The 18,448-nt window shown below is 43.5% G+C and overlaps 2 protein-coding genes across 3 annotated transcripts in view; both read left to right on the top strand.

Moving 5' to 3' along the window:
* ldb3a (LIM domain binding 3a) overlaps window positions 1–7,723 on the top strand; it is a 48,921-nt gene extending 41,198 nt beyond the window's left edge. Inside the window, exons 12-18 of the mRNA XM_062520348.1 lie at window positions 572–628; window positions 1,627–1,982; window positions 2,364–2,727; window positions 3,568–3,748; window positions 3,897–4,017; window positions 4,360–4,475; window positions 4,812–7,723. Coding sequence (XP_062376332.1) covers window positions 572–628; window positions 1,627–1,982; window positions 2,364–2,727; window positions 3,568–3,748; window positions 3,897–4,017; window positions 4,360–4,475; window positions 4,812–4,901 — 1,285 coding nt within the window. The 3' untranslated portion in view covers window positions 4,902–7,723. The remainder of the gene's footprint in view (window positions 1–571; window positions 629–1,626; window positions 1,983–2,363; window positions 2,728–3,567; window positions 3,749–3,896; window positions 4,018–4,359; window positions 4,476–4,811) is intronic.
* Window positions 7,724–8,620: 897 nt separating this feature from the next.
* Window positions 8,621–18,448, top strand: part of bmpr1aa (bone morphogenetic protein receptor, type IAa) — a 34,186-nt gene continuing 24,358 nt past the window's right edge. The window contains exons 1-2 of one of the 2 annotated variants that reach the window (XM_062519308.1): window positions 8,621–8,813; window positions 17,335–17,500. The gene's annotated coding sequence lies outside the window, so the exon portion shown is untranslated. Of the gene's footprint in view, window positions 8,818–17,334; window positions 17,501–18,448 lie in introns of both variants that reach the window. The other variant, XM_062519309.1, reaches the window with a different exon arrangement.

Here is an 18,448-nt window from a genome sequence, read left to right as displayed (position 1 = left end):
TGATTCACCTTTACCTGCCTGCTGTAATTGTCACATCCCATTTAATGTTAATCAGATTCAAGTTGATTGTAAAATCCCTGTTTTCACTGACATAAATCATAGTAATTCATTTTTGATTATTATGATTTGTACACTTACTTTATAGTGGTTCATTTTGTGCACTTGAATCTTCAAACTCTGCACTGTCATGTTCACCTATACTGTGCACATGTGGGTCTGTCCTCACACACAAAGCGAAAGGTTGTCACCAGCACTTTTTAACTGTATGCTGTTTTCCTCATCTGATGTATCCACAAACACATTCATCACTGTGCAGTGCATGTCTGCTGTCACCATTTCATGTTGCAGCTCAACTTCCAAAAGTCAACGGACAAAAAAAAAAAAAAAAGCATCTCTCTCAACAAACAACAATACAAACGACAGCAAAGATGCATTGCGTCATTCGTAGCCACAGGACAGTATGCCGAAACACAGCTATGGGTGGACATGGTAAAGCCAGGCCAAAAAACTACAGTTCGCCCCTCGGTAACCTTTGACCTTTCACCCCCCTTTTGTCTCCATTGCATTGTAGCTACAGCCTGCAGTCTGCCTCTGGTTACAGCTCCCACTTCACAACCTCCATGTCCAGGTACTGATGTGGCGTGCAGCTCACCTGGGATGGCACCCCTTAGCTGCTGCTGGTGACATCGAGGCAGTGTGTCTCCCCTGTCTCCCCTCCTCTTAATGTCAGAATAACCCTCTTACCAACCAGAGTAACCTATACCTGTTCCACTCAACCTCTCCAACCTACGTTTTCGATTGATATACTCGTGACAAAGGATGGTGCATTATTTTGTGCTTTCTGACTGTGACTGTTCTTTAACCTCTTCCCTCTGAGTTCTTGTGGCTCTTAACATTGACATTTCTGCAGATAATGGTATTGCTTCTTTATCCTCACAGCTACTATTCAAAACAATAACAAATGGAACTAAAAGAAAACAACACAAAAAAGGCCCTTGGTTCAATCAAAGATCTCTCTTCTTTGAGAGCCCCACTCTCTGTCCATTTGTAACGGCTGTTCTAACACTGTCCTCTTGATGTCAGACTCTGTTCTTTCCTCTGCCCCTCTCTATCTATCTGGGTCTCTGCTAGTTTTGTGAAAAGCCACTAATGTTTGTGTAAAACTGTGTCTGGTGAAGGGGAAGATGTACAGGTAAGACGCCAGCACTCGTGGGTCTGCTGGTGGATCAGGTTTGTTCTAAACATGAAGGCAATGTTGGAACGGGATTAATGTTCCCCAGCAGGTGTCACTAACTCATGTGTATCCACGTAGTACATGGGCATGTACTATGAAATGCAAATATTGACAAACTTACCGTGCCATGTTTTTAGTATTTATAGCTATTTATTTAGTCCACTTTTGCTGCCATATCTACATATCCTTTGTTCATTTGCATACATCGCATGATATATGTGGATGAAATCTGTAAAGATTTTTATTTTTTATGAAATTTGCTTATAGAAATAATAATGATACCAGTATGGAGTAGAGCTGATGTCCTTATGTTGTGTACAATTTTATAGAAACCCCTTTGCCATTTGGGTTGCATGGAATTTGCATTATCAGACCCTTGTGTTCTCTTGCAGCCAGTACATGTCGGGTCCACCCATGCAGGCCCCGATGCAGCCTCCACCACAAATGCAGCATCCGCCACAGATGCAGCACCCACCACAGATGCAGCACCAGCCACAGATGCAGCACCAGCCACAGATGCAGCACCCGCAACAGATGCAGCACCAGCCACAGATGCAGCACCCGCCCATGCAGTACCCCCCCATGCAGTATCCGCCAATGCAGTCTCCAGCCATGCACCAGATGCCCATGCAGCCACCGCCACCCATGCAGCAAAGCTCCATTCAGATCCCTGTGGGCCCCCCACCACAGCAGCCTAAAATGGTCAGCACTGCCACCATCGTGCCTGCCAGCTATCCCTCAGCACCAGGTACAGGGCTTTGTCTTTGGGGGGGTGTCATGAAAGATCCATGGGTAGCTAGTACAATAGTCAGACAATCTTAAATTATAATTTGCAGGGTTTATATCATTTTTTTAATATCAAGTTGTGAAAAATGTGATTACATATGATATGACATGTCTATAAGATATTTTGTCATTACTTTTATTATACCTTTATTTAACCAGGGAAGAAAATTACATTTAGATAGGTATCTGGCCATAGACATATCAGATGTGATATGTCTATGGCCAGTATTGTTATATTTGATAAGTAATGTTATTCTATATTGTCCTCTAAGTATAGTCTACCTGCTTTCCGTGAGGTAATTATCACAGTGGATCTGACAGCTGATGCTCCCCTCTTCTCCAGCTCCTCCCCCGGCTCCTGCCCCAGTCCAGATCCCCATCGCCATGGCCCCAGCCCCGGCCCCCTCCGCTCCCACTCCCCCCGCCAACCGCCCTCCCTGGGTGACGGACGACAACTTTGCCCAGAAGTTCGACCCTGGCAAGACCACCAGCACCAGCATGAAAGTGCAGCCTCTTCCCCAATCCGCCCCTCCTCCTCCTTCCATCATCTCTAACCCGGCCCCTGCCCCGGCTCCCATGGGCGGCCCCTCGCCCTACACCCCTGCTGCCCCCTTCCCCCCTGTGGCCCGGGGGGTGGCCCAGAGAGCAGAGCGCTTCGCTGCCGGCAGCAGGACTCCCATGTGTGGGTCGTGCAACCAGATCATCAGGTAAACTACTACCACGTACAGTATGATCCATGGACTTACAGAGCACAGTGGACTACGTTACTGTGTCCCATTGCCAGTAGTCTGTGTGGTGCAGTGTGTATGGGCAAATTGGAATGGGGAAAATGGACTATTTTGGTTGCGTTTGGGTTCTTCCATTAGTACTGTATCTTTAGTATCTTTAGTATCAGTTAGGTTGCACTCTGAGAGGATACGGATATTGACTAGTAGGTACATACAGTTATACTTCATGTAGGTAGGTAGGTAGGTACTTTTATTTATATAGCGCATTTAATGTGCACTGAGTGCAACCCAAAGCGCTTTACACACAGAGACAGTGCCGAAACGGAGTGGCGTAGTCGCCAGCGTACCCATGACAACACAACAAACAAATTCACAAAATAACAAGACACAAGATGCCGGACGGAGTGGCGTAATCGCCAGCGTACCCGTGACACCAAGACATATAAGACAGACAAACAAACACAAATCAAATAAATAAATAATAAAAGCAAACAAAATGAGAAAAGTCCACGCCAACTTAGTCCAAATTGACTGCATCAGTAATGTTACCTACCTGTGTTTTTTCATGATCTTGAAGTGTAATTGTTATAACCTTTGTATTATATATTTGATTTATTCATTTGTAAATATTTAAAGAGAAAACAGTTTTAAACACTTTTGCAAGAGTACTTTAAAGAAAGATATTTTTTAGTCTTGACCAGGTAATGAGCAGGCCAGGTGCTTCAGTTAACACCTATCATACACCCACCCGCCAAGTGTGCCTGACCTGTTGCTTCCTTACTGATATGTCTGTGTCCTCTCCTGCTGCCTTGCCCGCAGAGGCCCATTCCTGGTGGCCCTGGGCCGCTCTTGGCACCCTGAGGAGTTCAACTGCCACTACTGCCAAATGTCGCTGGCTGACGCCAGCTTTGTGGAGGAGCAGAACAGCGTGTACTGCGAGAACTGCTACGGCGAGTACTTCGCCCCAAGCTGTGCCCGCTGCAGCACCAAGATCATGGGGGTGAGTGCGCGGTGGGACACGTACGGCCTTGGACGTGCCACAATGCGCCCACATGTTGCTCAGTGAGCGCGCCCTGCGCCGTGCGGGCCGGCAGACACTCACCAGTTTTGTTGTTGTTGTTTTTTTTCCGTCTCTGTTCTGCTGACAGGAAGTGATGCATGCGCTGCGGCAGACTTGGCACACCACCTGTTTTGTGTGCGCCGCGTGTGGGAAGCCGTTCGGAAACAGCCTGTTCCACATGGAGGATGGCGAACCTTACTGTGAGAAAGGTACGTAAACGCGCCCCATGTTCCACCAAGATGCAAGCCTTTACAAGCTGCATGCCATTGCAGGCTTGTGTCAACCGATCCCTCTGTTTGCTCCTTCACAGAGATTACCTGTGCTACATCTCTCAGTAAAAATAATATGTGCTTTATTCAGAAGTGCCAGCATAAAGATAATCTATCCATGCTGATTTAGCTTCAGAAAACCATGGCTCCCAAAAATAACAGCTTCAGACCAGATTCAGTTCAGGGCACCTGTAAAAAGTTTGAGCGCAGCGTTTCAAGTTTGAAATGGACGTGGTTTTGTTGAATTGTCTACTGTATGTTGCTTTGTGTGCTGTTTTGCAGATTACATCGCCCTTTTCAGCACTAAGTGCCATGGCTGTGACTTCCCTGTGGAGGCTGGGGACAAGTTCATCGAAGCTCTTGGTCATACCTGGCATGACACTTGCTTTGTTTGCGCGGTAAGATGGAGACTCAGCAACAGCCATCCCCAGACAGAAATCTGGGTGTTTATTACTTGTGAAAAATTCATGATTCCAGGGGGAATCCAAACATACGATCCGGGGATCCTATTGGGAGATTCAGACACAGACTGGTGGGTGGGGGTGGGTGTGGGGATGCTGACGTTGCTCTTCAAGCAGAAATGCATGCCGAATGACATTGACAGTTTTTCCATGACGTAACTTTATCACACAGGACATTCGTTTAGTCAGCATTTTACTGCCTTTCTTTATAAGATGTTACAGACATCCATTAAAATGCCTTTCAACCTTTGTGTTTTGCTCTGTCTCACTCAGGTGTGCAATGTCAACTTGGAGGGCCAGCCATTCTACTCTAAGAAGGACAAACCCCTGTGCAAGAAGCATGCTCATGCCATAAATGTGTAGATGCTCCTGGAGATGAATAAGAGGAATGGGCAGTAACGTAACGTGCCATATGTTATTACTGTGTACTGGCAAAGCACATTTCAAACAGAACCATCAGTGTCAGTCAAAGTAGAACATCCCATTTGACTTAAAATGATGATTGCGATTCTAACGTGGTGGTAGTACCATGAAAAGTATGATTGTTAAAGGTTCAGCCATAAGTGTCCCATTGGTTAAACAATTTATTTATTTCAGAATTAATATATGATTGTGCTTCTCTACTGACACAAAATCACAAAGCCCCAACTTTGTTACTTAACCATGGCCATTTATAACTAGACAGCAAACATGGTGAGGTTTGTTTGAAGATTTAAGCATTCACTTGCATCAGCTTTCTTTAATTTACATAAGAGCTGCACCTCCTGTATATATTTTTTGGCCTTTATTTTTTATCTTACCAGAAAGAATAAATAGACACAAGGGAACAGTTCCCAAAGCCAAAATACTTTTCTATGCATTTTCTGTGCCTTCATGTAGGACCTGAATACATGTTACAATTGGATTTATACTAAAATTGCCATGTTTAATTATGTGTTAAAGTAAAGGGTGAATTTCAGATCAATGTATTTCTCGGTCACACTCACTGTTTACTAAGACGGTATACTCGTACAGGTACAAGTACAGTGTCCATACAGGTTAACTCATTTTATATACCAACATGTACTATGTGTGAAGTGCTTATGATTGTGTACGACTGTGTGTGTGTGTGTGTGTGTGTGTGTGTGTGTGTGTGTGTGTGTGTATGAATCAGTATTAACATGTTTGTGCCAGTAGAATAGCTTGCGTGAGTGTGTGTACAAATTCTGGTGAAATAATTTGTCTTTTAAATTAAATATAACAGAGGACACCGCCTTGGTTGTGATCAAGTGTTTTCATCTGACTAATGATAGAATTAAACTACAAATGAACAGTAATACAAATGATGTGAAGTTATTTAGTTTTCTACCACATGAGTGGATATTAATTACACCGTTTATAGCGCTGTTTTTTTGTGATATCACATTGTTGTTTTTCCCATGTAAAGAATTCAGTGGTAGCTTGAATCTATATGAACTACTGAATATTTGTAACAGCTAAGTGTGAATGAACTTTCCAGTGTGTTTATCCATCTTAGTCTGTATTGAAATAATGCATCAAAATAGTTTACACTTGGACTTTTAAACCTTTGATAGGGAAAGTGAGGACTTGATTCTTTTGTAAAAGCATGAAAGACAGGGTTATCACAAATATGATGGGTTTGGTTAGGCTGGGTTATAAAGAGTAATTTATCAAGGGATGCAGGTTACTGAAATGTGTGCTCTTAAAATACATTGAAGAAATGTGTAAAAAGGGTGAGTCTTGAAATGTCATGTTTAGTATAACTTGATATTACACTGTTAGGCTATTAAATACTGTCATCTTAGAACAGACTTCTGAAGGACCACATCACTGTGCCAAATGAATGTCTAATGTTTTATTAGGTGTTATTTTAATTTTCCACCAAAAGACAAAGGAAATCAAACAAAGATCTAGTACCGTCACAGTTTTCTGCATCTGCATCATCCAAGTATCTCTAGCTCATTTCACAAACCATTCCCTGCCATTCATCTTTGGACTTTTGAACTTTCTGTATCTCATTCATTCCATTACAACGAGCAGGTTATCCCAAGGTATAGACCCCCTTCACTCAGAACACATGCGCAGACACATTTGCCATGTCTCTCATATCTTGGCGTAGCTGGTTGTATCAGTGTTTGAAAGTATAAATGGCCCTGATTTTTGACCTTTAAATGTGGCCTCTGGTGGGTCCTTCATGTGTCACAGCCTACTTGTTTTTCTCTCAGTTGTGTCATTAGGACTGTTTGTGCATAAGGTTTGAGTGATGAGGTTGAGGAGTTGTTTATGAAACATAATGAAGAGATTATTTGTTTTTGGCATGAAAAAAATGACGTCTCTTAATAATAATTTATTTGCTTATTTAAGTTTTTTTTAAGCAGTGTCTGAAATAATGCAATATGGCCTTGACTTTAAGTAGTTATGTCCTTAACATGTCTGCTTGATATATTAGTAGGGTTTTCCGTTGTCTTTTTATTTGAGGTAGGAGGTTAATGTATGCCACTATCATTTATTTTCCATTGAGCACTATTTTGAGATGTAAAGCCAAGAGGACCTCGCAGTCACACAGTCTGACATCAAAGATCGGCTCCTTAAATGCTGCCAATGGGCAGAAATGAAATGCTTGTGGCTTGGTGGTGGCCTTTCCCTCTAGGTGCTAAGCAAGTCAATGAGGGATTAACCAAGAAGTAGAAAGGTATATTGGTGTTGAATCTATTACAACAGCTTTATTTATTTATAGGGGGAAACCGAATAATGTCCATCCTCTTGTAGCTGAAAAGGTTAAAAATATCAAATGCATGTTGTTCTTCTTTACCACAAACGTTGTGTTGCCTATATTTACTGACCACCAGAATAAAAATATATTGCTTTCAAATACTTCTACATTTTGTTAAATGATTGCTTTTGATTCAATGTCAGGAAAATCTGGTGATACCTTTTTTTATGACAGGAGGTCTGGCTGAAGCTTTGATATTTTACTCTTTGGCCATAATGTTTTTTTTTTTTAAATTATGTGTTGGACATAAAGTTATTTAGAACATGACACAAAGTGCATCAGATCATTTAAGATTTTTGAAAGTTATTTTAAAAAAAATCGATATGCTCGCCAATGTGTGAATTTGAATGTTTGGCTTGAAGCTTCACCTTGAGCAAATAATAAAATTCATGTTTATGAATACACAGTACAACTCTATGTTTGTGATCATTTTTATACATAACCTAGTGCCCTTCACACATATTGCCTTTGCCACCCCTGATCATTTCACAATGCAAACAATGTGGAAAACCCAACCTTGAAGAGAAACATTTTTTCTTAGAAAAAAATAATTCCTTAATCAAATATTCTTATCAACATGTGATAGAACAATTTATTCATCTCTGACTGGATGACACAGGCAATCCAGGGTGGGCCTACGGACGAACCACAGCCATGGGTGTATCCTTAACAATCCCTCTCAAACACGCTATGTTGGTTAATTAACATGTCCCAATGTCCCAATTATTGACAGCCCTGTTGTTTGCCAATAAAACCGCCCTTAGTCTTCTGCTGAGACATCCCATAAGGTTGGAGAATACCCTGCTGTTGGAGACTATCCTCACAATATCCCTCCAGATCATCCAGATAAATACAGTAGGTGCACCCTTCTCTAGGCTACAGCTCACCCTGCAGTTACGAGCATGGGAATGAAATAGCCATGGCAGAATATTCACTAAGCCATTTTGCGTTGATGTGGACATACATTTTGGATTGTTGACCTTCTGGATGATCCAATCATGACATTTGAATGCAAATATCCAAGTATTTCATAGCCTAATCAGTGTACCATGTTGGCTACCCTTATGAGGTTCTCCCTCTGGAATATCCTAAACACTCTCCACCACACTTATCAGTAGGCATGGTTCTTTTCATCATTATGTGCTTCAAACTTACAGTGAAGGGCTGTAGGCGACCTAAACTCAGCCACCAGCACATCACAATACACTAAATGTTGTTTAATCCACTGTCGCTAGGGGGTGTTACTGGTGGCTTGAGTCAATAGTAGTGAGCGCTCCGACAGCGCTTTGACTCACTCGTCTCACTTGAAAATTTGCAGTGATTGGAAGGCTGGCTCACGAAACAGAGACGGTACGAGTGTGTCCATTTACGACAGAAGCGCTTCAGAACTGAGAAAGCATTTCTAAACTGGGTTATCTCTTGAAGGCAGCTATCAGCCACGTCTGCCTTCATTCTCTCCACGCTGTAAGAGGATTTTATATCAATACAGCGGTCAGATATTGGTAAGTAAGTGAAAGTGCTCGTCTACCTTTTCTGCTTTGCTAGCTAGCTAGGATAGCTTCAAAGCTAACCAAGCTAACCGTAGATGCTGTGCCATCGGGGCAAAAGTTTGTTGCGCTGGTTAGCTTACTTCTGTAATGTTGGGTATTTTCCATCTGAAAACAGTTTTTGCTACTTAACCTGAACAATTTGGTGATTTTATATTTGTTAGGTAGGTAAAATTAAGGCGCGATTTGAGTCCTGAAACGTAACGTTACATCTTTCTGGCTGTTTCTACATGAATGTTAACTTAGCAAATACGTGGGCTACATCTGCTTGTTAGGATAATAACCCACGTTATCATTTTGTTGGTGGTGTAACGTTAATTACCGTAGGTAGCTGTTTATTTTAGCTTTCGACCTAGTTGGCAAAATCTTCAATGTGTTGTTCTCAGTATTAAACAAGCTAGGTACTTGTAGTGAGCCATAGTATTGTGCTGTGGTGGCTAACTTACATCAAAGATTTTAGCAACAGCAAACGCTCAGGCAGTTCATGATAATGTCTCAAACTATTTTGTTTCATTAAAGTTAGCAAATGATCGAGGACAGTGTTATTACCCTATAGTTATGACGTTGACTTCCTAGTCAATAAGTGAATTCATAGGTGTACTTTAAGGAACTGATTTGCATTTCCGTCTTTCGGAATGGCAACTTTATTGCACTGATGTAGTAACTTGATGTTACCATGTTACCCTTTGCCAACTTGAAAGTAATGTTGCAATTGAACTGAGCTAGCAGCTAGCTTGGTTGTGTCTCGTGAACATTGACCATAGCCGTCTTGTTCAACGAAGATAAAAATACGAGATTCGATTAGCTAAAAGTTTTTGTGAGACTGTTCAGGTAAATGACGCGCAAATCATTCGTTCGCCTGGTTGTATTTACGCTGTTTGAGTGTAACGAAATGCCTAGCATCAACAACGCTTGAGTTTTCATCAGCTCAGTTTTCTACCAACGTTACCTTGTATTTTACAAATCCAACGTTTTCAGTGTAAAGTGTCTCTGATGTTGCCGAGGCTAAGTTAGGCTGTTAGTTGCCCCCCCCCCCCCCCCCCCCCCCATTGCCAGCGCTACGAATGAACACAAGTGATATTTGCATACCTTAAGATAAATGTCATATTTTAGACTAAAAAAAAACACTTTACATTTTCCCTCTGTAAAGTGCGTATAGTGTTTTGTGGCGTGAGTCGTAGTTGTTCACTACTAGGCTACCTCACGTTCTTTTTCTCTGTCTGCCTCTCTTTCTTTCTTCACCTTCCCATGCTGCGGGCATTTCTCGGGTCTGGAACATGGGGAGGTCAAAAAACAGATGTAAGCAAAGCCTGTGAAACTGTCTGGTTGAACGAGGGGAGGAGAGACCGAGTTGAGAGGAAAGGCATGGTCTGGGAAACGGCTGGAGTTATCTTTTTCTGGAAGAAAATAATTCTAAAGGGTTGCATTATACATATGCTGAACAGCTGTGCATTCCACAGCTTACCCGAGGCACTGCGTTGCTCTGTTAAAGACAGAGAGACAAAAAAGGAGGGGGGGGGGGGGGGGGGGGGCGCAAGCCAGACTGTGGGATCACAGGCAATCGGAATGTGGAAGAGGTAGGTTAGATGCATGCCAAAGAAATCTAAATAAACGGAGTGTCAAAGCTACCCGTCTCCACTCCACTCCTGCTACACATGTGCACTGATAGGCCTCACTCGCTCTGACTGAAGACAGGCTGACGAGGGCACCCTTTTTCCTGGGAAAAGACTTGATGCTAGAGTTATGACTGGAATTGCCAGGCAGCATTTTATATTTTCCTGTTTCAAGTTACAAGACTTATGTCTGTATTATACCTATTGGGGTAGGGACCTGTGAGTTCTGCCAGACAGATATATTTGGGGTTTAGTGTATGCCAGTAGATTCTCACAGATCGTTTCTTGCCTTAGAGACGGTATCATAAGGCATTGCTGTTTTTTGTTGTTGTTGCGAGTGCTTTACTGGAATTTCCAAATAACTTAGTAGTAATTGTTGCCATGATTGTCATCTGGCAGATACCATCATCCATATGAGGCATAGCTTTCCTGATGGTACTCACCTGCAGTTTTCCATACACTGCAACCACATGTTGACCACATGCATAAAGACACTGATGAAATAATTCAAGCTGTTGTCTTTTCAAATTACTGATCCCTGTGGTTGTGGTAAAGTGTCTGTCACTTTTTGGTCTGCTTGAGTTGCCCCATAGCTGTCCAAGAGTGTGTGTTTCAATCTCAGCCGCAGCCATAGAGGTATTGGGGGGAGGAGGGGGGCGAGCAGCGGGATCAGATTGCTTTTGGAGACTCCAATACACTCTGGCGAGGTGACAGTGGGGAGGAAGGTGGTTGTAGAGAGAGGGAGGGAAAGAGAGCGGGAGAGAGGCTCTGTGGATCGGATTTCACATCCCAGTGCGTTCCTCAGTCAGGCCTTCCATAAGTCAGCCCCCCCCGCCCCCCCAACCTCTCCCCCCTCATGGCCTGGAGACAGGATGGCGGAGAAAGAGAGGAAAACATTCCCTCCCCTCCTCATACATCCACCTAGACCCCAGCCCCTCTGGAGCACATAAAACAGGGAAATACTCTAGTGGAAATGTAACCTGTAATCATGAGAAATTTACACAGGGGCTGGCCAAAGGTAAGCATTGGGAATGAGAGGAGAGACTGGGAGAAAAAGAGAAAGAGAGAGAGGAGAGAGAGAGAGAGAGACTGAATGAGAGATTGAAAAGAAGTCCGAATGAAAGCTGCAGAGAAAGGGAATCGAGTGAGGGGGGGGCTTTAAGTGAGAGTGATCTGGTGTGTTTTGTTGTCCATTTGAACTCCAAACAGCCTCATAAGTCTGGTATCAGATGGGCCGGGTCGGGGTAATGGGAGAGCCGGGCTGCAGCAGTCGAGCCCAGGGGCAAAGAGCCTTTATCAAGAAAGCTCTGTTCTTTAATGGTATTGATCCTGCTTTAAATACACTCACCTCTCTCCCAGTGAATAATTTAGAATGGCAGCCGAAGGACTAATGCAGACAGAGAGGCCCAGACGCTGGGAAAGGGAATGAGGAATGATTTTTTTTTCTCTCCCCCTTCTTGGAGGACAGGAGTTTGTGGGGGCCTTTGAGGGAGTCAACTCAGGTAGTCTCGGCATTGTTTTTCCTGCTCTTTTCATTTATTTTTATAAGTGTGTTTGGGGAGGATCAGGTTACTCTGCTCCCTGTTTGTTTTTCTTCTCTATAGTAGTAGCAGTCCTATCTCTGCTGAAGGCGGCACATGAAGTGATAACATTCCTGAAGAGTTGGAACATTTGACACCTGAAAAAACAACAGAGTGCAATTTTTCCTGTGGCCACTTCTCTAGCCTCATTGTCAAGACTATGGAAATATTTTAAGATCGTTGATTTTTGCATGAAAAATGCCATTGTGTAGTGTGTACTCAGTTGTTTTGAAGAGGGGGAGGGGTGGTGGTTAGGGTTTAGTAAGGTCTGCATCAGATAATGTTGTGACTGAGAGCTTTGTGTATTCTGCAGTTAGTATTATTTTGGTTGTGGTGGTGTCTCTCTCCTTATTGGCTAGGGTTTTTCTCTGTGGTCAGACTATTGGCCTGGTTTGATGGCTGTTGCACGTTTGATCATGTTTGCTGCTAACATACTAGACGGTTTGTTCTTGCAAATGAAAATTCAATCAAAATACCAGGAATTCTTCAAAACTTTTTGTGGTTATAACTTATGACTCAGTGGCAGACAGATTGCGCAAGATCACCTTTACCTCTCTCAGTCGTCCTCCCATGCGTTTCTATTCTAGATGAGCCATATTACCCCCGCCCACGGTTTCTCCAGATGCAGTGTCTTTAGTCAGGGTAGCAGACCGTGTTGACTGATCTTTCATTGTGTGTGTGGGACTGGAGGTCTGCGCATCATCATTAGGCAGAAGGTAAGGCACAATTGGGCTTACTTCACAGTGCTGTGGTATGGAGTTATTTCAGTACTAGCGCTCCAGAGGCCAAATGCCTCTCATTGGCTGCTGCTGTTAAGGCTAGGCTAAATCCCATATTTGATTTTGTGAGCTTGCCATCACTCTGCCTCAGGTGGCCTTCCCACTGAAGACATGCTACTTTAATCACTGTTAGAGTAATAGCTAATGATAAACTAATGAAAAGCTCAGAAGGACTAGGGAGTTGTTTGGGGTGCATGCTGTATTAATTGATATACCAATGGTGATGATGCAGGTTACCTTTAATGTTTACAAAAGACAGATTTGTTTATTTTCATATGGGACTAAAGTGCTCAACTCCTTAGAGCCCTTAAACAGTCTCTATTGGTCCTTCCTGGAAGCCGCGGCATGAACCCCTGCGATGGAATCTACTCACGCTCGTCAGTCATTTCCTGTTGGGCCCCGCGCACGCATTCAGGCACGCTTTTGTTGCTTACTCAAAACATTATTTCTTCTCCTTCAGTTTCCTGCTGTTGACTTTGATTAACCAAGGGGTTATCTTGCCGAGTGGTGGTGACGACGATGTCTCCCTTCCACCAACCCTCCATTTGTATGACGTTTTTTTTTGGTGCAACCATTGTTCATAGTTCTTGTCTTTGTGTGTGTGTGTGTGGGGGGCGGTGGTTTCATCGAACTTTCCATCAGCTCTTCTTGACTCGGAACGGTCGCTGTGTCAAATGTCAATTCTGTCTTTCAGCTTTGCACACCACCGCCATAGTGCTCCCATGACCACAGTATTTCTGCTCTGAGGAGGTTAAAAATAGCTCGTAGGGTTTGCTGCCACATTGGCGCCTGCAGTTGTGTGTGTGTGTGTAGGTTTGCACTGCCATTCACCAGCGGCACATTGAGATCGTCATAGTGACTGCATTGTTTTCATGGCTGCCATTCTCATGTTATGATTTGATCATGACATTTTGTCTGATTGTCAGCATTTGTCCTTTTAAAAATCTAACATGGAAATTGTAGCACTATGATGCGTTGTGAGCATATTATGTTGCCGGCATTTCTCATTCCTTTTTGCAGCATTTAAAGTAGCCCGTAGCCTACATTTACTTAGAATTAGGAGGATGACCAGGAAGCTGTTCCATTAAACTGAATGTTCATGTGATCACTACCTCACAGATGTGTCTTATTCGTCAGATGTGCTCTTACCAATTGACAGTAAATGTTGAATGGCTAACACTAAAACCCTGGAAGTTTCCACACCATATTTTCTGTGTCCCATGACAGCATTGTAGTAGCTTTGAAATCACAACATAGCCTGGACCAGTGCTGATAAAGATGACACTCATTGTGTGCCTTTATCTGCCTTTATCTGTCTTTCTCTGCAGTGTCTAGTAGGACCTGACATGAGATGATAAAAGTAATGGTTCATGTGGGGACCTGTACCATCAATATAGGGGCCCCCGTTGATGTCTTGGAAAGTGCATGCTTCTGTATTCATGTAACTGGAGCTATAGTTAGCCAGTGATTTAGACACTGCTAAGAAATCTGCCCTTTTGGTTTTGATTCTAGGCACCCATGAACGTCAAGCACACAAGGTAGGTAGACTAGTATCACTTTCACTTCAGGAAGGTTAGGGTTAGGTCACCCTGCGGATGAATTATAGTTAGGTTTAATGTGGTAGGCTAAAGGCTGTGTAGTTATGGCCACAGAAAATAACATCTGGCTAGAGGTTCTTCAATATGGGCAACATAAGGACTTCAAATGCTACTTCTGGCTAGAGGTTCTTCAATATGGGCAACATAAGGACTTCAAATGCTACTTCTGGCTAGAGGCTCTTCAATATGGGCAACATAAGGACTTCAAATGCTTCATCTGGCTGGAGAATTGAAAAGCAGCACTGTCCCATCCACTGTCAACCTGTCATGTGCCTCTGAGAAAGACATTGACTCCTCCTATTGCTCTAGTGGGCTTACCCTTTGCCCTTTAGAGTGCAGTAGTGGGCTGAGACTACAACTGACTCAATCTGCGCTGGGGTCAATAAAGGTTGAGCGCATTCTGTTTCATCTCCACTGTGATCACTGTGATTCAACAATAGATGCTATCACCAAGATGATATGAAGACGTTGTTCTCTAAAGACCTATAGAGGAAATCTGTGGCAGTGTGGTCCAAGGAAATGACACTCTGAAGGACGTCTTGATCAAAGCTCAAATCAGGAAGTGGTGCGTTTGTCTTTGATTTTCTTCAAGTTAGCCTGCTTAGTGCTTATGCAAAGCGGTGCACCTTTTGGAGTTTTAAGCCCCCCAACGTCGTCTTCCAGGAAGCGCTGCATGGAAGGCGCTAGGGTTAGGGTTAGGGTTATGGTTAGGTACCTTGAAGTTGACTGTCGCAGTACTGCCTTGTTGTAGTCAACAGTGGGGGGCTAAAAACCCCATCAGGCAGGGAGCGCTGTGGCACAGCAGGCTACAGCGTTCATACCACATACGGGTCCGAGTGCCCACGGGGACCCAGGTTTGAGCCCGACCTGCGGTCATTTCCCAGTCCCACCCCATCTCTCTCTCCCACTTACTTCCGGTCTCACCCTTCACTGTCCTATACAAATAAAGGCAAAAAAAAAAACCCATCAAGCTTCTAGTGCAGTAGGAGACAGAGCCTCCGGTTCTTCTGGGTGGTGGTACAGCAGCTGTGGGGAGGACCTGGGCTGGAGCCAGGTCATGCTGTTCCACTTACTGCAATCCTGTGCTCGCAGGAGACGTGCATACAGGGTGGGGAGCCTCTCTGATTGGTTGCCATGCATGTTTTGCATTTTTGCTAATATTGCAACATTCAAAAAAATCTCTAGCATGATATACATATTATTTTAACTATTTAGCAGGGTTGGGTATCGTTTGAATTTGAACGATTCCGATTCCGATTCCTTGTTTCGATTCCGGCTCCTAACGATTCTCGATTCCGATTCTTGTAAGAGGCAGGGTCAAAAAAGTTTGGATATTTTAAATGAGCTAGCTAACCAACGGTCTTTCTGAATGACATAGTCTGATCTTCTCCATCAATTTTTAATTCTATGAACTTTTTACTTTTTATGAACTTTACTATCAATTTCTCACTGGGCTGTTTTCAACTACAATATAAATATTGAATCTATGAACTGTTGTCTTGTTGCCTCAGCTCGGTTATGCAAACACCTTCTTCGTTGATGTTTAGCGGCTTCTTCTTCCGGTTTGCGGACTGGGAATCGATACTAGGAATTGAAATTTAAACTTTTGAACGATTCCGGGAGAATTGGAAAGCTAGTCCCGGTTCCCGTCGATTCTCGATTCTCGATACCCAACCCTACTATTTAGTTAAGCCTCTAGGCCTACATTGTTAATGCTGAGGGTTTGTTCCTTTTGATTCTACCTAAATGTGTTTTCAATCAAGCATCTGTCCTTCCCGCAGAGTCTTATGCAGGTAGGATCATCCCACGTCACCTGCATACCTCTCACCTGAGAGCTGTCTGGCAGATCTGAGCAGATAGGGGGGGGAAAGCTGGTCATGGTGTCAAACTGTTTATAACATGGTCTTAGTTGGGGATTTAGATGAACCCTGTGTGTAATAGTGAGGAATCCCCAGTGGAAATGTAATTTAGACTAGGACTGTGTCTTAATCCTCGTCTGGCCCTGGGGTGTTTCGACGTCGTCGTCGTCTCCTCCTCCTCTGTGCAGGCAGACAGACCAATATGTTTTGTAACTTGTTCAGCAGTGGTTGAAGGCTCTTTCTGGTGTCTGCTAGACCTCTAGTCTTTTCCGATGCTTCAGACGGCTCATTGTGTGGGTGCAAAAGTGCCCTTTTGGCCTCAGACACCTTCTGAGCCAAATGGCCGCTTACACCAACAGGGGCCTGCGGCATCTCCTTCAGCTATTTCCATTCCGAGTAGAAGTTGAAGTTGTTACTCCGAACGGCTTGTATTACTTCCCTCTCTTGCCTTTTCTTCTTCTTCTTCTATTTCTCTCCCTCTTTCTCTCTTGCTCTCTCTCTCTCTCTCTCTCTGGATGCTCAGTCGCTCCACTCCCCTGTTGTGGTGACAGTCTGTCTGGCCGTTGGAGCCGGTGGCCACCTAATACCTCTCTGCGAGGAGCTCCAGGTCACCGGGGCACATGCCCGATCCATAATGCACTCATGTCCCAGCACAACACAGAGCAGCGCAGTGGGAAATGATTACCCCTGCCAGCCCTGTTACGGTCCTGCAGCAGTGTACCTGACGCATCAGTGTACTTGATCTGTTCGTCCAGGTACCAATTATGGCTTTGTATCGATGATTTAATGCAGTCAATAATGCTTTTCTGTACCCTTCAAGGAGTACTCCGCAGTTCAAATGTTTTGGTCAGCTAGTTGCCTGTAACGGTCCTCCTGAATGTCCGCTGTGGTTCGTGCAGAATGAGAAACAAAACAAACATGGTGCCTCAGACAGAGTCTTAAACATTGCAAGCCAATCAACACAATGTTTATCATGCGCACAGAAAGGTGTGATTAAGTGTTATTTGATTGGGTGTTAACTGTGGGTACTCCTGTTAATTATTACAGGTTTCCCTCTCTCACACCTGTGCTGAAGCACCCATGGTGACTAGATGAGCAAGACTTGGACCTGTCAGTCACCATCGGACCACCAGCCCACTCCATCTCAGCAGGACCTCCCACGGCCAACTGAGAAAGACCCATCATGCCTCAGCAACATGGATCAACCAATCAGGTGAGGTGGCACAGGCACTTGCAAAGCCTGGAGGTGTAGCGAGATTGGGAGTCATAGAGATGACAAGAGATGTAATATTGATACATCAGTAGAATTATTTTTCGATCAGACTTCGTTTGAAAACGTAAACACCTCTTATGGTTGATGGATTTTGTTATTACTACATAGTAAACACATGTTCACTTCTTTGTTCTGGTGACTGTTCTGTTGCTATGTTTTTTTACTGTCTGTCTGGCTCCAAACTTGAGCTCTGGACTTTCCCATCCTTATCTTGTGTATATGATAAAAAATAAATTGTGTATATGCATTAAACAAAAATAAATGGAACTTGGCAAGGAGGGCAGTAACATTGACCAGAGCAAAATACATTCAGTGGAATTGTATGAAATATTGAAGTCTTGACTCCTACTCTGACCACCCATGGACTGACTGGCTGCTACTGTAAGCTATGCCAACAGTGAACAGCATTAGACTGAGTTTACATGCACACACTAATCTCTAATGGAGATCTGTCCCTAATGAAGAGTTTGGTTCCGAAACGCTCTAGGACTAGGTCTATCTCCATTTTTGAGTCATGTTATTTAATTGTGTATTTCAGGGTAATATCAACACAATTGCAGTTGTGTTTTGATTGAGTAAAAATAAATCAAATAACAACAATCCAATACTGTTCCTCTGACATTACTTTGAAAACCAAATTAAAAAATAAATGATTTTGTGAAAATGTATTTATATGGAGGGGATGGCTTTTTGGAATCAAACTGTTCAAATGTTCCCATTTGGTTGCAGTAGTAATCAGTTTGTGAGCATGTGTACTGTGGGTGAAGAGGCATGCTTGTGACCTTTGTGGGCAAATACGAGAATGAGGGGGAGAGTATAGGCTTTCGTGTATGTGTGAATACACATTTCTCTGTATGAGTGGGATGGGGTGAGCATAGGCGTACGTGT

This window comes from Sardina pilchardus, chromosome 18, assembly GCF_963854185.1.
Source record: "Sardina pilchardus chromosome 18, fSarPil1.1, whole genome shotgun sequence".
Classification (NCBI taxonomy): Eukaryota; Metazoa; Chordata; class Actinopteri; order Clupeiformes; family Clupeidae; genus Sardina; species Sardina pilchardus.
The sequence above is the reverse complement of the archived record's forward strand: the minus strand, read 5'-3'. Positions and strand labels throughout refer to the sequence as shown.